This window comes from Dendropsophus ebraccatus, chromosome 7 (assembly GCF_027789765.1).
Source record: "Dendropsophus ebraccatus isolate aDenEbr1 chromosome 7, aDenEbr1.pat, whole genome shotgun sequence".
In the NCBI taxonomy this organism is placed as follows: domain Eukaryota; kingdom Metazoa; phylum Chordata; class Amphibia; order Anura; family Hylidae; genus Dendropsophus; species Dendropsophus ebraccatus.
The window spans coordinates 128,612,154-128,635,091 of NC_091460.1; the positions used below are offsets into that span (position 1 = coordinate 128,612,154).

The 22,938-nt window shown below is 42.1% G+C and overlaps 1 protein-coding gene across 6 annotated transcripts in view; it reads left to right on the plus strand.

The window, feature by feature from the left end:
* PDE5A (phosphodiesterase 5A) overlaps positions 1 to 22,938 on the plus strand; it is a 248,056-nt gene that overhangs the window by 84,572 nt on the left and 140,546 nt on the right. The window contains exon 1 of one of the 6 annotated variants that reach the window (XM_069978434.1): positions 18,478 to 18,917. The exons of 1 other annotated variant lie outside the window; for it this stretch is intronic. In XM_069978434.1, the coding sequence (XP_069834535.1) occupies positions 18,790 to 18,917 (128 nt within the window). In that variant the 5' untranslated portion in view covers positions 18,478 to 18,789. Of the gene's footprint in view, positions 1 to 18,477; positions 18,918 to 19,019; positions 19,042 to 19,147; positions 19,390 to 22,938 lie in introns of those variants that run through there. 4 more of the 6 variants (XM_069978432.1, XM_069978435.1, XM_069978433.1 and 1 more) reach the window with 4 other exon arrangements.

Consider the following 22,938-nt stretch of genomic DNA (forward strand, 5'->3'; position numbering starts at 1 on the left):
AAAGTGGCGAAATCCCGTTACCCTCTGTGTCATACAGGGAGTCTATGGGAGGCTCGCGCACCTCCTCTCTCCATGCTGAAGAATGGACATGTCGCCAGGTTTACTCCCTGTGAACAGAGCCTTAGTTGAAAAGAAAATGTTAGTTTTTGCAGTGCACATTTTTTTTTAAATCAAACAAAATGAAACAAAGTCTTTACTCCTTGCAGTATGTTCACACTACATCATTTTCCCGAGGCGAGAAATATGCCGTCCAATAAGTGGAAAGATTTCCCAGGCTTGCCTTGGATTTCTGCTGTGTTCTTGGACATTTTAACACGTATCTAAAAATAACAATCAAATCCGTTTTTTGTATAATATCTTATAAACACTTTGGCATTTATTTATATTTTTTGTTACTATTCACATAAGAAAATAAATCTTAAAATATTTCAGTTTTCACACATGCCACTAGAGATTTCACAATTGGCTGACGCTTCTGTTTTTTATTACTCACTTGTCAGCTTTGCTGTATAAACTAGGGCAGAATGAACGAAATTCTCTAAATATTATTAAAATGTTCTCATAAAATGGTGGCACATCATTAGGAAAGGACATCACTTTCTGATCGGTGAAGGTCCAACCTGTGTGACATCCACCAATTACAAGGAGCTGGTGCTGCATCCTCTTCTTGTTTTTTTTTTTCCTGAAAACTTCACCCAGCCCTGTTCACTTAAATGTGTTGTATTTCCCTACACAGATGGGTGGCCAGGAGGCAAGTAGTAACAGAGATGCAGCTTTACATCAATGATGATGTATAATTGGTGAAGCTTCCAAATGTGGGAATTCCACTGCTCATAAAGATATGCCATACGCTAATGATATTTCATCACTTCATAAGATAAGACTATTCCTTTAATGACAACTCTATTATACTGCTATAGGCCTAGGTAAGGCAAGATACTAAGGGTCCTTTTAGATGAACAGATTTCTCAGCCGCAGGGGCCATAAACAAGCACTAATCAGAGAGATCTATCGGCTGGGCCACACGAACGATCCTTGTATTGCTCGTGCAGCACAGGAAACTGACAGCATGTATATGTATATATCTGTGTTTTTAGTTTAAAGAGAATCTGTCACTAGGTTTATGCCGCCTTAAAGGGGAACTAAAGGTAGAGGTAAAAAAAATAAATAAACCTGCTGCTGAAATATATAGCAATGCTTACCTGTCTAACCCAGTTTTGAAATTACCAAAAATCCATTTGCTTTGGGGGGTTTTGTTCTGTATTGTATGGCTGTACTTCCTGGTTGAGCAGTTAAAGGTTCCAGAATGCATTGCTTTCCCTCAGCTGTTCATCACAGTCCCCCACCCTGCCCATTCCCCACACACATCTGTTGTAGGAACATCTAGGCTGTGTTCACACATTGCAGTGTCATTGTGTTACTGAATTATTTGCGGTACTTTATCATTTCATTGTGGTCCCACCCACACAGCACACACTGTTACTACCTGTAACGCCAATATTGGAATAAAGTAAAGAACTTTTTGCATTTCTTTTTTTTTTTTATCTCCACGCACGTATTAGGATCAAGCATCTTTTATCTTTGAGGTTGAGCCCCACAATAAGGACTTCATCCAATACTATCTTACATGGGATATACTGTTTATGCCTTGTTTTTTCTACAGGAGGGATTGGCAATGCTGGCTCTGATCCTCTCTGCTGTTTAGCATCATTTATTGTGTTACTGCATCATCTTTGTAAAGATGCTGCAGTACTGCAATGAAACTCCAACATGTGTACACATAGCCCTAACTTCACTGCAGAGTTTTGCACAATCAGTGAAGTTGCAGCAGCTGCTTTTGGCTGGTCAGAGATGGAGAATCACTCAGGGGATTGGGAGATCCAGCCAAGCCTCCTGTGACATCACATCCTGCTCCCTGTCTGTATCATCAGACTGTGCCTGTGCTTCTATGGGCTTCCCCGGACTCTTACCCTCTTGCTGCCGGTGCGTGTAATAGTACCGGCAGTGAGCGGGGGATGAGGAGCAAGCAAGTGCTGATCTGACAGGTCAGCGCTGGCTTGCTCTTCTGAATCGCACGGTGTAATAGGGGCTGGGTCTCCCATCTTCTGGCCGATGGCTGTCTATTCAGGACCCTATTCTTCTGTCTGTCAATCATTTCGGAGGTGGCGGTGCCTGAAGATATAGTCATCACCTGGAGGATGGGAGACCTGGATGCCGAATCACAAGCGCATGTGATCTTTAAACTAACAGCAAAGATATATACATATATGTGCTGTCAGTTTTCTTTTATCGTCATCGGCCACACATAACGCTTTTTACATAGGAAGATGTGCGGACAGCAACAATAAATTTTAAAGCCAGCTCTAAAGACCCGATCAGCCGATTTTGTAGCTGCCATAAAGCTCCCATATTCTGCAACATGGTCTACATAGAAAATACAGGAATCAAGAATGTGTCTCCAATTTGATCGCCCTCAATCAAATCCGTAAAAACAATAAATAAATTGATGCAACATAAAAAAATCTATTCTACATAAATTATTAAATGAAACTAAAATAAAATAAAAAAAACATGAGTCATTTATTCCCATAAATAATTAAACTTACAAATTCATTTGTGTTAAGAATTCAAGTCCCTTAGAGGGCACCTGTCACTTTGAAAATGCAGTCAAATCTGAAGGCAGCATGTTATGGAGCTGGAGGGGGGCGCTGAGCAGAATCAGGATATAGTTTTGTGGGAAATAATTTGTCATTTATTCATATAAATCTCTAATAGGCAGTAAAACTCAGTGAGTAACTTCTCACTGTATACACACTCACTTACACAAACAGCTGTCAATCACTGAGTAGGAGACTGCCCCCTTGACTAGTTAGCCCAGAATAAGCAGAAGTTTGGATGAATGAAGCTATGAATAAAGTTTAATCCTCTACACGGCGCAACCAATAGAGATGCAGAGAGTGCATTACCTGCTAGGGGTAAGATCGGCACCCCCACAACACAGTCATGCGGCTGTAATCGTTTACTATGGCAGCCAGAAGCCTTTACTAGGTTCCTGTACCAGCCATACTGCCTCTACTGATTAAGTCAGCCTGAAACAATTTTTACAAGGAGAGCACCGATCTAACTGATCAGTGCTGTGCAATAGTAAAGCATTGATCAGTATAAGCAATCTAATGGTTGAATATAATAGTCTACACCAAAATGGTACTTATAAAAGCTACAAATCCCGCAAAGCATTTGTAATTATTAGAGATGAGCGGACTTTTCGAATTTCTGGTTTAGCTGTATCCCAGTTTTCCAGGTGTTCCTTAGGATCCACCCGATGCCGATCGTTCTAGTTCTCACGAACCAGAAATCCGAAAAGTCCGCTCATCTCTAGTAATTATTACTGCTCTGTAGACGAAATCAAAAAGTTACAGAGGGCAGAATATTGTGACTGAAAACCTTGTTTCTTCTTAAAAAGAACAAAAAAAATAGGCTATGTTCTGACAACGTATAAACAACAGCCATTTTTGGCACTCAAAGCAACGGCTGCTGTTTAGCATTGCAGTATCAGCCTCACGAACATTATTTTGGCTCAATATTGACTGTTGTCCCGTTTGGGTGTGTCCTGTAATAAAATTTTATTGACTTTAAAGCCCCCATACCTGGAAAAAATTGTAAAAATTTATAACGGTCAGAATAGAACAATCTTAATGAAATTTTAATGAAATATTTTTTTTAAGGAAAAGTAAAAAATATTTAAGGCTAAGTTCACACAAAGTAATTTTTCAGTAAATAATGGCTGTTTCAACACTGGCCGCTATTTATTGAAAATTAAAATAACATTGTGTCCTATGGAATTCCAGCTTGAGTGTATACACACTGTATACACTCCGGCCGGGATTCCATGTGGCCACATAGAAAACTGACATGTAAAGGTCTGGCTTCGGCTGTGTCTCAGAACGGCCGCTGTCATACACTGTGTGAACCAGGCCTAAAAGTAGGAAAAGAAAATTACAAAATGTCTTTTTCTTCGATTTTACCTCAAATTGTTTTTCTTTTTTTCGCCATACATTTTGTAGTTAAATGGAAAGTGTCCCTACAAAGTACAGTTGGTCCTGCAAAAAAAAAAAAGAAAAAAGAAAAAGCCCTCATATGCATCTGTCAATGGGAAATTAAAAGAGTGCTAGCTTCTAAAAGGTGAGGAAAAAAAGACAACAGAAAATTAAAAATTAGGGCCCTATTTCACAGGGTTATTTTTGGCCTAAAGGTGCGTTTACACGTAACGATTACCGTGCGAATTTGCACGATAACGATCGAATTCGAACGATAATCGTATGTGTAAACGCAGCGAACGATCAAACGACGAACGATAAATCGCTCATTTTGATCTTTCAACATGTTATCAAATCGTCGTTCGCAAAAAATTCGTAAATCGTTCCGTGTGAACAGTCGTTCGCTGATTTAACCAATGTGTGAGATAGGCTTAAGCGTTCGCAAAACGATCGCAAAACAAATTTTCCGTACGATATATCGTACCGTATTAACGCTGATCAATATGAAAAAAAAATCGTTACTCCGACATTGTTAATCGTACGATCGGGCCAATTATCGTTTCGTGTAAAAGCACCATAACAGCTATTATCGCCCTCTGTAATAGATCTAGGGATCAGCTGACAAATGGGTAAAGTCTCACTCACCAGCTTATTGGGCCATTCTGACCTGCTAAAAAATCATTGTCCATCACCCTCAAATCTTTATGTGTAATAGGGGTGTGAGGCAGATAGCAGGTGAGGGCTACAAGACTAATCATGTCTTGTGAAGGCTCTGGGCCATGTTCTGCAGCTTTGGAATGTACTCTGCCCTTTATACTTATTTAACCCCTTCAAGACCAAGCCCTTTGATGCCCGGATCAAATTAATGCAATGTTCCTCCCCGCCTTCTAAGAGCCATAGCGCTTTTATTTTTCTACCTACAGGGCTGGTTGGGGTGTCATTTTTTGCGCCATGATCTCTAGTTTATTAATATCATATTGGTGTAACAGAAAAATTTTGATTGCTTTTTAAAACAATTTTTTATATATAATTAAATTAAATCACGATATGTAATATTTTTATTTATATTTTTATTTTTCTAAAGGGGTTATTTTAAACTTTTGTTGGGAGGGGGGTTTAGAAGGGGTTTTTTAATACTTTAAAAAACTTTTTTTATTACCCTTTTTTTACAGTAAAACATGCAATCATTAGATTGCATGTATTGATCTATGCTTTGCCATAGCATAGCATAGATTAGTTATCGGCAATCTATGCATAGAGCCTGCCTGACAGCAGACTCTATGCACAGATCGCCAAACCTGACAGGACAGAGGTAAAAGGCTTACCTCCGCCCATCGGTACATGCAATCGGGACCCAATCACTCAGTGACAGAAGCTTGTTCTATCACTGAGTAGCTTAAACACCGCAATCTCTATAGATTACGGCGTTTAAGGGGTTAATGAGATGCAACTGCCGGATCGCAGCTGCCTCTCATTACCTCCGGCCCCGGACACTGATGTGTGCGGGAGCGCTCTCACTGCAGCGATCCTGCACAGATCAGAAGCCCTTCAGTGAGGAACGTATATATAAATTCCTACTGCAAGGGGTATGTGCAGTAGGAACGTATATATACAGATTGCTGACGGGAAGGGGTTAAAGGGGTTTGGCTGGGTTCACACTACATTTTTGCAATGCGTTTTATTCATGAGTTTTTTGCTAAAAAAAACTGATGCATTTGTTTGCATTCGTTTCTCCATTTACTTTCATTGTAAAAAAAATACGGATCAATACACATCAGTTTTTTTTAATGTACACCAAAATAAGGCAGCTATGTTTTTGTGTATGTTAAAAAAAGATGCATTTTGATCCATTTTTTTAATAATGGAAGTCAATGGAAAAATTAGTTTTCCCATCCGTTTTTTGCACAAGTGGATGGAAAAAAGAATTGCAAAAAAGTAGGGTGCACCCAGTCTTCCATACTTATCAGCTGCTGTATGTCGTGAAGAAAGTGGTGTTTTCTTTTTAGTCTGACATAGTGCTCTCTGCTGCCACCTCTGTCCATGTCAGGAACTGTCCAGAGCAGCAGTAAATCCCCATAGAAAACCTTTCCTGCTCTGGACAGTTCCTGTCTCGGACAGAGGTGGCAACAGAGAGAACTGTGCCACTACTTCCTGCAGGACATACAGCAGCTGATAAGTACTGGAAGATTGGAAATTTTTAAATAGAAGTAAATTAGAAATCTAAGTAAGTTTCTGAAACCAGTTGATTTGAAAGAAAAAGATTTTCACTGGAGTACCCCTTGAATCTGCAGGTAGTTAAATGCAAATTACCACTGAACTAGGCATAGGGTCCTATTACACGGAGCGATTCTTAACGATTAACAACTAATGATTAACTATAGCAAACTAGATTGTTTATCGTTAACCTGAAATCGTTATATATTGCACAGAACGTTAGTGGTAGTTACGATCGTTACCACCATTGTTATTGCGATCGTTACTATGATCGGTTACTCCATCTGATCCCAGCAAAACAATGGACAATGTACAATTACACTGAACGATTAGTGAACAAATGTGTAACTTGAGTGAACAAATGTGGGATTACAGCGAACAATTAGCGATAATTTTAAGTTCAGACCTAAATCAATGATCAACTACATACAAACAATTTCCCATCGCTGCCTGCAATTACACAGAACGATTTATCCTTTAAATTCAAACGATATAACGATTTTTTGCACGATAATCGTCCCGTGTAATAGGGCCCATACTGTACACTTTCCTGTCCTTCCAGACAAGATAACATACCGGCATGAGGGCAGCTAGAGGCACACTGGCAAATGCCTGACCAAAGCCGTAAAACTGTGTTTTGTTGTCTAAGTGTAACTAATGATAAAGTCATAAAAAGTCTAATAACATTTCAAGGGAAAAGAAAAAGTTCCTCACTTATTTATTCAAAACCAAAATTAAAGAGGAAATATTTATATAGTTGCCAGGGGTGAAGTGAAAAGTGCAGCCTGTTCTCACATTAGACAATTAGGATGAACATTCCTTAAGCAGAACCATGGCGTACCAGACTGCCATTAAAGGGGTAGTTCACCAAAAAATGTTTTCTTTCAAATCAAATTTTCCCAGCAAGTGCCAGAGATTAGTCATTTACTTCTATTGACAAATCTCCAGTCTTCCAGTACTTATCAGCTGCTGTATGTCCTGTAAGAAGTGGTGTATTCTCTGCAGTCTGACATAGTGCTCTCTGCTGCCACCTCTGTCCATGTCAGGAACTGTCCAGAGCAGTAGCAAATCCCCATAGAAAACCTCTGGAAAGAATACACCATTTCCTGCAGGACATAAAGCGACTGATAAATACTGAAAGACATGAGATTTTTTAACGGAAGTAAATTACAAATCTTTGGCACTTTCTGGCATCAGTTTATTTAACAGAAAAAAAAATTGGTGAACAACCAATCAGGTATTGGGTGGAATCTGCAACAGTGTAGTGTTTTTCCAACAAACCAGAGCTAAATAAGTTAGTGGCTTGACTAATCTTACTGAGTTACAATATAACTGCAAGTTAATGCAATGTTAAAGTGTAACTGATATTTCATAAGAACAGGTCAGAATTTTTGCTCAGTACAAGTCCTGGTGCCAAACACTCCACAACCACCACTACCAGGAGGCTAACCCAAATGCCGCTGCCTCCTGGGATATGCCCATACTTTTGATTTGGCGTCAAGTATGCAAACTAACCCTAGGCTAGCCAAGGGGGTGTGAACAGATGGAATGGTCTATGGGCCAGTGGTGCTGTCCTGGCACTGGCCCTGCTGCCAAGCATGACCTCAAGTGAAGACATTGGAGGGGCAAGTGCTCTTGGGGGCCATGCTCTTCTACCGACAAGTTTGACACTTGCCAGTCTGTCTTCACCAGCGCAGTCCCACAAGATAACCGTGATCAGGCAAGCGGGACAGCATCACAGGCTAAATGATAGCTCCGCCCATAGAGGATACCAAGTTCCTGATGAAGGTGTACTGAAATGCATGGGATATCTTTTGGCTTGCACTAGGATCCATACCTAGGGGGAGTGATGTCACTCAGAATCCTGCGTTGTCACGGAAAACTGAACTGTGTGAACTTGCGTGCAGTGCTACCGGCTGGAGCATCTGCCCAGTTCCGAAGATTTCTTCCTGCTGATCAACTTCTCTACATTGCATAAAAGCTGGATGTGGACTATGGTTGAACTACACTGACATCGGCATCCATGTAAGTTAATACTCACTTATTAAACAAAAAATGTAAGAGACTATATTTACTTTGTATTGTCACAGATTAGTCCGATAGTCAATTAAAAAATAACTTTTATTATGTCACTTAAAATACCAAACACATTTCTTCACAGCCATCACCTTTGCATAACGTGCCACCAGTTATTTCAGCGAAAAAATCTTGGGTACTGTTCAGACTTAGTTGCGTTTGTCTGTCCATGCATTTTTTGCACCCAAATGTTCCTCTTCTTGCATATTATACAGTACATATCTTTCTTAATAGATTACTGTCCATGTATGCTCTTCAGCTGTATCCCCGTATTGCACATATTATATCATATTGCACTCATATTCAGGTCACAGTCTTTTCCTATTGCACTTTCCACATCACGGTTACAGTCATTATAAATGTCCCAATTTTAGAAAGTATAAAAAATCCATACAAAAAAAGTTTTTTGAAGAAATATTACTTACGTTGTTTATGGGATTCACTTCAATATCCTCCTCTGTTTGGGCCAAATGCTTGGTGGAATGTAAGGATGCAAAAAACTTCTTTCGGTCAATGAACCAAAAATAAATAAATAAATATATATATATATATATATATATATATATATATATATATATATATATATATATGTTTTTATTACTTAACATAACTATTAATATAAAACCTCCAAAACGACTGAACTAAAGTAAAATAAAGGAATTAAAAATTCTGTAAGTCTTGAGGATTTTAAAAGGTCCCCTTCTAGGATTTTTGAATAATCTTAGAGAATATAAGTGATGCTTAGGGTAGCTTCACACGGGCGGGCGCGCAGCGAGATTCTCGCTGCGAGCCCGGCAGGTCCTGGCAGTTCCCATAAACTACATACTTGCTGCGGACCGCAGCGAGTATGTAATTGTACCGCGCTTAACCCCTTCTACTCCCGCCCGGCTCCCCCGCTGTAAGCAGCATACATTACCTGTCCTTGCTGCTCGGGTCCGGCGTCCTGCTCTCCCGTCCGGCCAATTAGTGTGTTGCCCAGCCGCAGCCACTGATTGGCCGGGCGGGAGAGCAGGACGCCGGACCCGTGCAGCAAGGACAGGTAATGTATGCTGCTTACAGCGGGGGAGCCGGGCGGGAGTAGAAGGGGTTAAGCGCGGTACAATTACATACTCGCTGCGGTCCGCAGCAAGTATGTAGTTTATGGAAACTGACAGGACCTGCCGGGCTCGCAGCGAGAATCTCGCTGCGAGCCCGCCCGTGTGAAGCTACCCTTAAAGGGGTTGCCTAGCATGGATTTTTTTTATATATGTTGTTGCAAGTATATAGAATTAATAATGAGCTTATGCTTACCTCTCCTGAGTCACTCCCGTCCATCTCAGAAGTGGCAGTATTATTGCTCAGTGGGGAAATACTTTTAAAGTTCCCATAGGAAACTTCACTATGCAGTTACTTGTACAGTTCAGTGCTATACTTATGTATATGCTTCTGCCATTGGCAGACTGTAAAAGATGTCTTACCACTGCACTTATGGCGGTCATTAAAAGGACTCTGGCTGGCATGGACTCTGATCGGCATTCCATGACTACATAACATACATGGCAATTGGTCATCATCAGAGGTGCCCAGCATGTGGTGGCTAAACGCCTATATGCTGCTGTGTAGGTATATACTGTATAAATTTATATATTGAAATATTTATGTTTTCATCATCTTTTTGGGTAATGTGACCCACTATCCTATCTTTGGCTCTCCACCTTTGAACCTGCTTAAGCTGTACAGTGTACTTCTTCTTCATCGTCAGCAGCATGTATGCGCCTTTTAAACCCTTCCTGATATTTTACATACATGTATAGAGCTCTATCTGGCAGTAGTTTGATCCCCCTCCTCTTAATGCATTTGCATCATGCTAAGTAGTTGGAGTGACAGTCAGAGGCCTCCTATTACATCTTGTAACTAAAGAAAACCGTGAAAGTACACTGTTACATTAGTATTGCGGCATTCTGTACAAGTGATCCAATGATCGCCTATACGAATGCTCTAGTGAGGATAAAAATGGGATGGTCTTTGGCATGTCCGTCTGGTTCTGACCCAGTCTGTTTGATACCCCTGTATAGTGTAAACCATGTGCACTTAGTAAATGACCGCCCAGTTGGGGGTCATCGGTTAGGGTGGGTCGTTTAAGTAGGTAGGACACAACACCTATTTGCAAATGAGAATGGAAATCCTTTCAGATCTTGAACAATGTAAGATTGGCTGTGGCCCGGATTCCTCCTTAACCAATGGACGGTTCACAGAATCAATTCCAAAACATAAAGAATTTGCTTATTAGACGCTGCTTCATAGACTATAAATGAGATTTATTGCACAACAATGTGATTCTTGGTCAGGACATCTTCCTCAGGTACTTTATTACAATTTTAAATACTGCCTTTTGCTGTATGTTTGTATGCATGTACCTGAGGAAAGGGGCTTTTCCGACCCAGAAACATGTTGTTGAACAATAAATGTTTATAGTCCATAAAGCAGAGCCTGCCAAGTTAATTTTTTATGTTTTGGAATCGACATATTTTCTGATGACACTCTTTCCAGCATGAGCATGTTTTGCTCTATTTGTATGCATGTACCTGAGGAAGGAGTCTTTCCAACCCAGAAACACGTTGTTGAACAATAAGTCTTTATAGTCCATGAAGCAGAGCCTGCCAAGTAAATTTTTTATGTTTTGGGATCTACGTATTTTCTGATTACACCCTTGGAGGCATGAATCCGATGCATGCTCTGGTAAATCAGATCCATAGGTTAACCCAACTGGTCCCGTAATTCGACAAATGGGTACAACATCAGGAGATCTCACAGTCTAAAGCAACTTCTTCTGTGATGACACTTGAACCCTATGGCAACCTCCCAGCCTGTTTTACAGGGGAAAGAAAAGATTTCTTCTTTTAGAAGAGCTTCTAGCTCTATTTTAGTCTCAGATCCCCCTTCTCAGGGCCAGAGCATCAAAGGCTGAGGACTATAAATGTCAAGGAGACAAACAGGAGTGGATATTCTCGCTTCTTCTACACTCTCCTGAGCTATCCTCTGTTGACCATTTTTTCACTTATTGTATGACGAACATGACAGTCCCAGTTAGTTTCTATCCTGTTCCTTGCTTTTCTCCAGACCAGTCATCAGTTCCTTTTAAGCCACCTGTTACCAACAATCGACCAATAAAAATAGGTGCCACCATGAAGGAACTTATGGAAGACAATGGGCCTCTACTTCTATTGTGCCAGAGCTCCAGTGACTGCCACTGGAAAACTTCAACACCTAGGTGATTATCAAGCAGACCGCATAAGTGGGCAGGTTTTTTAAAAATCTCCAAGAAAATTCTTTTACAAGTATGCATTTCCTATACATCTTCTGATCAGTTAGGTCTTGCTTTAGTTGATTCTGATCCAGCCGATATTTTGGGTCTACTTTTACAGATGCTTCCAGACAGGGTACAGGTCACTTAAAACTGTGAATAGGTTCTTTGCATTGTAATATCTGTTCCTTGTTCATTAAGGCCAGTCGATAACATTATGGTTATGGAATGGTTGCAGTTAAATAACCCTATTTTTGGTCCAATGAAGAGCTTGTAAAGGTGGGATCCAAATGTTTCCATGTTTGCCTTTTTGTTGATCTTGCTAGTATCCATGAGAGATGGGCATATTTCTTAGTTTGTTAGGGATTTTTTTCTATGTTTTCACCACATAGGCTTTATGAATTGTGCTATTGATTTGTTACCAGGGGCCAAATAGCACAAAGGCCAGATTTATAATCTTTCGGGTCCTTGCAAGGCAGGCTATGAAGGATATAATCCAGGAAAGTTTACAAAGAGGTTGCATTCCTCCTTCTGTGTCACCCATGAGGGCAGAATTCTGTTTTACTCAGCAAAAAGGATAGTGGCCTCCGGACTTTATATTGATTAAATGGAGTTGAACAAAATTGCAATTAAAAATTACTTTCCTCTGTCTTTAATCCCTGACCTGTTTACCCAGATTTTAAAAGCATACTGGTTTACTAAACTTGATTGAAAAACGGCCTAGAATTTCATTCGTCTCAAAGAATGGGACTAATGGAAAACCACATTTAACACCTTGGCAGGTCATTTTGAGTACTCGGTCACACCCTTCAGTTTAAACCCTTAGGGTGGTATTACACGGGCCGATCGGGGCCCGATAATACCTGTAAACGAGCGCCAATTTGCTAGATCGGCACTCGTTTACTGGGCCTATTACACGGCCCGATAATCATTTAACAAGGGCTGCAAGGACATCGTTACCGATGTCCTTGCAGCCCTTGCTGTAAGAATATACTTTACCTATCCACATTCCAGGGCTGCTGCTGTGGTCCGCTTTTCCCTGGGTCCCGCATGCTCTAGCTTCAAAGCGGCCGGCAGCTGACAGGCCGCTCAGCCAATCCCAGGCCGGGACCACCGCGGCCTGGGATTGGCTGAGTGGCCTCTCAGCTGACAGACCGCTCTGAAGCTAGAGCGCGCGGGACTCGGAGAAGACCACAGGAGCAGCCCTGGAGCGTGGATAGGTAATGTATATCGCCAGTCGCCGGCCTCGCACCGCTATTACACGTAGCAGTGCGCGGTCGGCGCCCGACAAATATAGGTTCTAACCTATATCAATGATCACCGATTCGTCCGATTATCGTTCCGTGTAATAGTACCCTAAATGACGGAGCCAATTTTAATTTTTTCCTTTTCGTGTTTAAAAGGCCATAGCACTTTTTTTCCCCTTCAGACACACAGGAGCCCTTATTTTTTGCGGCACTAATTTTACTTTGCAATGGACGACTTAAGTTTTGCATAATATATGCTGCGAAACCAGAAAATAATTATATGCGCGGTGAAATTGAAAAAAAAAAAAATTATTTTTATTTCGGGGAGCTTCGTTTTTACGCCGTTCATCCTATGGAAAAACGAACATGTTATATATGTTCCTCAAGTCGGTATGATTAAAATGATATGCAACTTACACGTTTATATTATTTGATGGCTTTTGAAAAAAATAAAACCTTTTACAGAAAATAAAACTTACTTTAAAATGACCATGCTTATAACGCTTTTATCCTTGGTCTATGGGGCAGTGTGTGTCATTTTTTGCACCATGATCTGTACTTTCTATTGGTACCTTGATTGCGTATATGCGACTTTTTGATCGCTTTTTATAGCAATTTTTCTGGATGTGACCAAAATGCTCAATTTTGCACTTTAATGGGGTTTTGCGCTTACGCCGTTTCCCGTGCGAGATCAGGAATGTGATAATTGAATAGTTATAATAATGCGGCGAAACCAAATATTTTTATTATAAAATGGGAAAAGGGGTTGATTCAGACTTTTTTTTAGGGGAGGGGATTTTTTTATTAATAAAAACATTTTTTTTTTTACTCATACAGTAATTAGTCCCCTGGGGGACTTCTAATACAACTACACTGATCTCTCATAGAGATCAGTGTAGTATGCTTTATACAGCACCGATCAATGAGATCAGTGTTCTATTAGTCTGGTCTGATGCAGACCAGATTAATAGAATACCGAGCCGAGATCAGCGTCATTCCAACGTTGAGTCCTGGGCCGGTAAGATGAAGGGATCCTCCCACTGGACACCAGGAAAAGGCGCATAGCATAGATCAGTGTTATCGGCTATCTATGCATATCAGTGGAGTAGTTATGCTCAGCCAATCGCGGCTGAGCAGCTGATGACGCGCCGGAGGGGGGCCGGCTGGAGCGGTCTGGACGGCCTCCTGAAGATTACGTTGTTGTCCAAAGATGGCGGCCGGGGGTCGACAGTAATGCAGTGAGTATAATGCACCACACTACCGGGGGTGGCGGGAACACGGGGAAGGGGGCCATTCACTTAAATAACACACATTACAAAGTTGTATAACTTTGTAATGTGTGTTATTTAGTGAATAAATGTGTAGCACCGCACTACCCCTTTAATTCACTTCTATTAAAAAATCTCCAGTCTTCCAGTATTTATCAGATACTGTATGTCCTGCAGGAAGTGGTGTATTCTTTCCATTCTGACAGTGCTCTCTGCTGCCACTTCTGTCCATGTCAGGAACTGTCCAAAGCAGCAGCAAATCCCCATAGAAAACATCTCCTGCTCTCCAGACTGGAAAAAATACACCACTTGAGATTTTTTAATAGAATTAAATTACAAATCTCTGGCACTTTCTGGCATCAGTTGATTTGAAAGAAAAACATTTTGCTGGAGTTCCCCTTTAATATGGTCAGCAAAGTGGGTAATTTTATCTCTATATATGTCTTTTATGTCGAAATATGCAGAGCATTCTGTAACAAACTAGGCTTGTTTTTGTCATTTTCCTCAGTAGGGGCCTGGCTGGTGTACATATAGTCACAGTATACATATGCATATATATTATATAGTATAGCTCTATGGGGGGATTTATCAAGCCAAAAATGTTGTATTTTTTTGGCGTAGAGGGGCCCAGATGCAAATCTGGCCCCTCTACGCCCGTTGTGCCAGAGGGTCGGGGAGGGGGTCGGGGAGGGGGTGGAATGGGGGTGTGGGCTCTGGGTCTGCTAAATTTATAATTTTTCACATTGAAAAATGACAAGGAAACCTACACCAGCTCTGAGTAGGTCTCACTTCCTGTGCACAGGATTAATGTAGAGCAGTCATGTCAAACTCTGGCCCACGGGCCAAATCTGGCCTGCGGTGCTATTTTCTTTGGCCTGCGAAGGGAATTCAGAGTTTGAATTACATCTGGCCCGCCATGGCTACTATAAAAGAGACTATGGGGGAGGGCTGGCTACTATATGAGACTATGGGGAAGGCTGGCTACTATATAAGAGACTATGGAGGCGGGCTGGCTACTATATAAGAGACTATTGGGGAGGGCTGGCTACTATATGAAACTACTGGGGAGGGCTGGCTACTGTATGAGACTATGGGGGAGGGCTGGCTACTATATGAGACTACAGGGGAGTGCTGGCTGCTGTATGAGACTATGGGGGAGGGCTGTCTACTGTATAAGACTATTGAGGAGGGTTGGCTACTACAAGAGACTATTGGGGAGGGTTAGCTACTATAGAAGACTATGGGGGAGGGCTGGCTACTATATGAGACTACAGGGGAGGACTGGCTACTATATGAGACTACAGGGGAGGGCTGGCTACTGTATGAGACTACAGGGGAGGACTGGCTACTATATGAGACTACAGGGGAGGGCTGGCTACTGTATGAGACAATTGGGGAGGGCAGGCTACTTTATGAGACTACAGGGGAGGGCTGGCTACTGTATGAGACTACGGGAAGGGCTGGCTACTATAGGAGACTATTTTGAAGGGCTGGCTACTGTATGACACTATTGGGGAGGGCTGGTTACTATATGAGACTACGGGGGAGGGCTGGCTACTATATGAGACTACAGGGTAGGGCTGGCTACTGTATGAGACTATTGGGGAGGGCTGGCTACTGTATGAGACTACAGGGGAGGGCTGGCTACTATATGAGACTACGGGGGAGGGCTGGCTACTATATGAGACTACAGGGGAGGGCTGGCTACTATATGAGACTACGGGGGAGGGCTGGCTACTATAGGAGACTATTTTAGAGGGCTGGCTACTATATGAGACTACAGGGTAGGGCTGGCTACTGTATGAGACTATTGGGGAGGGCTGGCTACTGTATGAGACTACAGGGGAGGGCTGGCTACTATATGAGACTACGGGGAGGGCTGGCTACTATATGAGACTATTTTGGAGGGCTGGCTACTATAGGAGACTATTTTGGAGGGCTGGCTACTGTATGAGACTACTGGGGAGGGCTGGCTACTATATGAGACTACGGGGGAGGGCTGGCTACTATAGGAGACTATTTTAGAGGGCTGGCTACTATATGGGACACTTGGGGGTTTGGCTACTATTTGGGCACTACTGGGGGGGCTGGCTGCTATGTCGGGCAATTTTGGTTGGGTTGGCTACTACATGGGGCAATATTGGGGGGATTGGCTATTACATGGGTTGGGGTTTAAACATATCATAGCAATTTATCATGTCATTTATCATAGTGCACAGCGCTGGGAGACGTACACCACTGACAGTGCCAGGAACACCGCACTCTGCTCTGACAGTGCCAGGACCACCGCATTCACTCTTCAGTAATTATCATGGTTGGCCCGTGACTTAGTCCAATTTTTTAATTTTGGCCCATTGTGTATTGAGACCCCTGATGTAGAGGCAGTGCGTCTCTACATAAATCTGTGAAGCCTTGAATACCGGACTTAATAAATGTCCCCCAATATCTCTATACATCTACACTATAGGCATATATACTCCAGTGCCAGAGCACTGTTTTTAGAGCAGAGTGGTGGTTGCTAACCTTGACAACAAGCTGTTAACAATAGGAGGAAAAGAGCGGTAATATTACTAGGAGGTAAAAATATTTTACTTTACAAACCCTGGCACCCTTTTATTGTGTGAGGGTATTGAGGCAGGCACATTTACTACATAATGGCACAGAAGGGGCATATTTACTATATGAGGGCACTAGGATGGCACTATTATGGTGTGGGGCAAACTACAATCTGTGGCACTATCTTGCTCAATATTATGAGCAGTAACTATCGTTATAAGAATATTGGGAGCAGCAGCAGGTACAAGCTGCTACTGTTAAAGGGGCAGCAGAACTGGGAGTCTGTAAAGAGCTTAGAGAATAGATGGGAAGATGCTGGAAAAGTGAGAAGTGAGTGAAAAGTGTATACTCCGGAGTAGAAGTGGTATCCACCACTCTTGGGGCCAATATTGGTCTTTGCATAGTGAGGAGCTTTTGTATAGTATTATTTACCCCCTTCTCTGGTAATATATATAGAGGTGATGTGGAGGTATTATTTTTATTTATATCACCCCTGGATATGACAGGAAATAATAGAGTAAGGACCCTATTACACGGGACAATTATCGTGTGAAAAATCGTGATATTGTTCGAATTTAAACGATAATCATTGTGTGTAATTGCAGGCAACAATCGAAAAATCGTTCGTATGTCGTTGATTGTTGATTTAGAGCTGAACCTAAAATTATCGTTAATCTTTCGCTAATCATTTGCTGTAATTCCACATTTGTTCACTAATCGTTCAGTGTAATTGCACATTGTTCATTTCTTTTTTGATATCAGGAGTAAACGATCGTAGTAACGATCGCAATAACAATCATAGTAACGATCGTAACTAACGACCATCGTTCTGTGTATTATGGTGAACGATTTTAGGTTAACGATAAACAATCCGGTTTGCAATTGTTTATTGTCATTCGAATTTGCACGATAACGATCGAATTCAAACGATATTCGTATGTGTAAAAGCAGCGAACGATCAAGCGACGAGCGAGAAATCGTTCATTTTGATCTTTCAACATGTTCTCAAATCGTCGTTGATCGTTCACAAAAAATTAGCAGATCGTTCCGTGTAAACATTCTTTCAACGATTTCCCCTCTGTGTGAGATAGGCTTAAGCGATCGCAAAACGATTGCATACCAATTTTTCTGTACGATGTATCGTTCCGTCTAAACGCTGATCGTTATAAAAAAACATTGTTCATTCAAAATCGTTAATCGTGCGATTGGGCGAATTATCGCTCCATGTAAAACCACCATTAGTTGTTAATCGTTAAAAATCGCTCCATGTAATAGAACCCAAATGTAATCCTGTTTTTACACAAAGCGATAATTCGCCCAATCGATCGTTTAACGATTTTGAAGCAACGATCAGTGTTTAGACGAATAAATCTTTAGAATTTTTTTAAAGAAAAATCGTTATTACGATCGTTTTTGAGATCGCTTAAGCCCATCTTTCACATAGGGTGACTTTTTAAAAGACTGTTTACACAAAGAGATCTGCGAATTTCTAGCGAACGCCCAACGACGATTTGAGAACATGTTGAAAGATCAAAATGAACGATCTCTTGCTCGTCGCTTGATCGTTCGCTGTGTTTACATGAGCCGATTATCGCTCAAATGCCTTCGTTATTGCGAAAATTCAAACGATAATCGTTTCGTGTAAACACAGCATAAAGCAGACCTATCTAGAGGCAGGGGATGCCTGTCTGTGCACTTCTTCACCCTCTGTCCAGTAGTGGGCAGCAGTGAGGTAGTACTGAGCCCTTCAGCTCTCACCTGGAGCTCCCTGTCCAGTCACCAGCCCTGGAGAAGGTACAAAGAGAATAGTAGAAAAAAAAAGAGGAGGAGGAGGAGGAAGAGTGGCTGTGACTCCCAGGGACAGCTGGCTCCCCTCCAGCAGGCTGCTCCTGCCCATCACTCACTCTTATGGAGATAAATGAAGGCCCTCAATGGGTCTCCCTGCCACTGTGCACTGAAGGGGGTCATTCATCGAGTACCGACCCCACACTTCTTCTTCTTCTTCTCCCAACACACAACAATCCATTGGAGACAGTAGCCTGGAGTGAGTTGTGTGCCTTGTTTGCTGTGTATCATCCTCCTCCTCCTCCCACCTCCTCCTCCTCTTCATGGATCAGCCACACACCATGGAGGGCAGCTGCAGCCCGCAAGCCCACTACGACCAGGAGGGCATAGAGTCCTGGCTGGACGATCACTGGGACTTCACTCATTCCTACTTTGTGAGGAAAGCTACCAGGTAAGGAGGGGCAGGGGTGGTATTATTTGGGCAGCACATGGGCATGGTCCAGCCACAGGAGGCAATGCCCTCCTCTCTGCACACACTGGATGCCAGGTGGGCACAACTTTACCTCACACCACAGGTGAGCAGGGTAAGGAGGGGGGGGGGGGGCAGCCATGACTGAACTGTATCCTAGTAATGAATGACGCCCCGGAGCCGGTCAGGGGGACATGTCAGTGCAGTTACTTCCGTCTGACGGGGTGGATGTCTTTAGGAAGTTGTGGGAAGAAGCTTGTCCTCCCCTGCAGACAGTGATAGCACAGCGCCGTGTACAGCCGGTCATGAGGCGGCGGGGGGACCCCGGACACGACGCCTCCTCACACGGCGCCGAACCTAAGCAGCTGGACTTTACCTCAGCTCCGTGTGGTACCGCCAGCGACAGCTCCGCGCATGTGCACTGCACCCTACAGTAAGTGGCCCCGAGACTGCTGTGAGTACTGAGGAGAAAACAATAGCCAGTGAGGGGAAGATAGTCCTGTATATCTGTATATAGCTGTGTATGGTGGGGTTCACTTACTTCTTGTGGTGCTGCTGACCAGAGAGTATATGCTGTGTCCTAATAAGGAGAGGAAAAGAGGAGAGCAGCCTGTGCCTCTTCTTCCCCCAGCATGAGGGGGACTACAAGAACACACACAGCCATATACTCTCCCTTGTTTATGACCTCTTCAAAATAAAACTTTTTTTTTTTTATTTCGCCGCCAAGTTTTTCGCTGCAGGCATCGCAACAAATATGCAGAATGTTAACCCATTACGTGCAAGAGGTTCTTACAGCAGCGTGCGGGAAAGCCATATAGCCTGGCATCTGGGTTCACTTTGTTTTCTCAGGAAAAAAAATAAAAAATTTGACCCTATTTAGAGATAAGTAGAGATGTCTGTGAAGCGTTATGAGGCGGGTGGGGGCAGTAGTTATCACAATCATTATCACAAGCGTTATTATCACTAAAGGATGGGTGTCAAGATCTTTATCATTGGTGCGTTTACACGGACAGATTTTTGTGACAGATAAAGCCAGGAATGGATTGGAAAAGAGGAGAAATCTCAGTCTTTCCTTTAGGACCTGGTATCTGTTTATAGTCTGTTCTTGGCTTTGGCTTCGAAAATCTGTCAGATAAATCTCCCTGTGTAAAGGCTCACTAGGTGAAATGGTGCGTTTACACAGACAGATTTATCTGACACATTTTTTTTTTTTTAAAGCCAAAGTCAGGAAAAGATTGGAGAAGAGGAGAAATCTCGGTCTTTTCTATAGGACCTGTTCTCTGTTTATAGTCTGTTTCTGGCTTTGGCTTAAAAAATCTGTCCGTGTAAACGCACCCTCTAAGCGTCTGCTATACTTCTCATGGTAATGTGGAGAATCGACGGAACAATAAACTTAGTTACGCTACACCATTGTCCTCGTATCCTGCCGCGGTGTAACTACTCAGAATGTTCTCTGCACCCTTTAAGCTGGGTTCACATGTAGAACTTGGTATTTTTAGCCAAAATTAGTAGGATCGACCCAGAGAAAATTATGGAAAGAGCTGCAACTTTTTTGTGTTTTTTTTGGACCTACTCCTGTTTTTGGCTTAAAATACTACCCAAATACTGTGTGTTAACCCAGCGTTAGGGTCTGCTGAGAATATCATATGCTTATCATAGTTATGATTAACGATAAGAAAAACAAATAAATAAAAAAATCTATCTATCATCTATCTATCTATCTATCTATCTATCTATCTATCTATCCCGATGATGCATAAAATTCAGTGGACCACATCTGATGGCACCATAGACCAGGGGTAGGGAGCCTTTGCTCCCCAGCTGTTGCAAAACTACAACTCCCCTCATGCCTGGAAAGCCTTCGGCTGTCCAGGCATGATGGGGGTTGTAGTTTTGCAACAGCTGGAGAGCCAAGGTTCCCTACCCGTGCCATAGACCATGAGAATTGTTGATTTTTAAGCTTATAAATAATCTTTATTTTGAGTCTCCTTAGAACTTTTCTATCACAGCACATAAAAGTGATGTTGTGTTATATAGTATGGACCCTGATATGTCGATGTTAGATGCCGATCCCCTCCTAACCGCTCTTGTCCTCACTCATCCTTCTCAGGCACTCACGTTTCAGAGGGAATCGATGAGGTTTTTTGAAGGCAGTGACAGGTTCTGGATAATGGTTTTTAAATGGTTGCACAAAAGCTTCTTCTATTCCCTTGCACATCTGCAGCCTGTGAGCATGCACGGATCGGTTTGCATGCCTGCGTAGCATGCAGGCTGAAAGCTGAGAGGATCCAGAAGATTGCTAGATCAGATTAATTATTGACTAACATTAGTAAAGCAGTGCTCTTAACCACCTGCTTCCCTAAAACCATCTGTGCCAGCTACCTCGAAAAACATATGGAAAAACTCTTAAGGTTTATGTTACGAAAGAGTTTGATCATGTTTGGAAATCCTAGACTGGAAGATAAGTGTTACAATGTGTATATAGCTTTAGTTATCATTTGTCTAGTAGTGTTCTTATATAGGACCTTTAGGCTGCGTTTACATGGAACGATTATCGTTCGAATTTTCACGATAACTATCGCATTTGAGCGATAATCGGCTCGTGTAAACACTGCGAACGTTTAAGCGACGAGTGAGAAATCGTTCATTGGGATCTTTCAACATGTTCTCAAATCGTCGTTGGTTGTTCGCTAAAAATTCGCAAATCGCTTCGTGGAAACAGTCTTTCACCGATTCACCCTATGTGTGAGACGGGCTTAAGCGTTATTAAAACGATCGCAATAATGATTTTTCCAAACGATATATCGTTACGTCTCAATGCTGATTGTTATAAAAAACACATTGTTACTTTGAAATCGTTAATCGTTAGATTGGGCGAATTATCGCTCCGTGTAAGCGCAGCATAAGGCTGCCCGTTCAGTGATTTTCAAGGTCCGTGGATGAAGTCCGCTATCTACCCTTGTAGGTCGTGAAAAAACATCTGTGATTGCATCCGTGTCCGTGTTTTTCAAGATCTGTTTAAAGCTCTTTAAAGCGCACTGATTACATCACATCCTTGTATTTTAAGAGACTGCACGGATGTCAGATCCGTGCAGTCCGTGAAAAGCACGGATCTCATAGAGTTCTATGGGGAAATCTGTGCTGTGATCTCGCCCGAGCTATGACATGTCCTATTTTTGTACTGAAAGGATTGCAGATCCGTAGAAAACCCCCCAAAACTGAACGTGTGCATAGTCCAATAGACAGCAATGGGCTATAAAATTGTTCATGATCACGGACAACTTTGCGGAGTGTGTGAATACAGCCTTAGTGTAGTACAGGTCAGAAACGGATACGAATATAAAAGATACGAGTAAAAGACACATAAAAGAGCATCTGCATTGTATTGCATAGGGGAAATGCTGTTTGTTTTGATCTAAAGCAGGGGTAGAAAACCTTTGCTCTCCAGCTGTTGCAAAACTAAAACTCCCATCATGCCTGGACAGCTAAAGCTAAAGCTTTGGCTATCCAGGCATGATGGGACTTTTAGTTTTGCAACAGCTAGAGAGCCAAGGTTCCCTACCTCTGGTCTCAAGAGTTGTACCAAGCCATAATAGAGCTGTCATAGAATTACATAGAGCAGACGTGTCAAACTCAGGCCCTCCAGCTGTTTTAAAACTACAATTCCCATCATGCCTGGACAGCCAAAGCTTTAGCTTTGGCTGTCGGGGCATGATGGGAATTGTAGTTTTGCAACAGCTGGAGGGCCAGAGTTTGACATCCCTGACATAGAGCCTCTACTGTACTTCCGTATGCTTCCAGTTTCACAGAGACATATGGATGTTGTATGAAACCAACAGAAAAATATATATGTATATATATATATATATATATATATATATATAATATATATAAAATAAAATATATATATACTCTAAATGAGTGGAGGTGTTTCTTCTAGATCAGGGGTAGGGAACATTGGTTCTCCAGCTATTGCAACTACAACTCCCATGATGCCTGGACA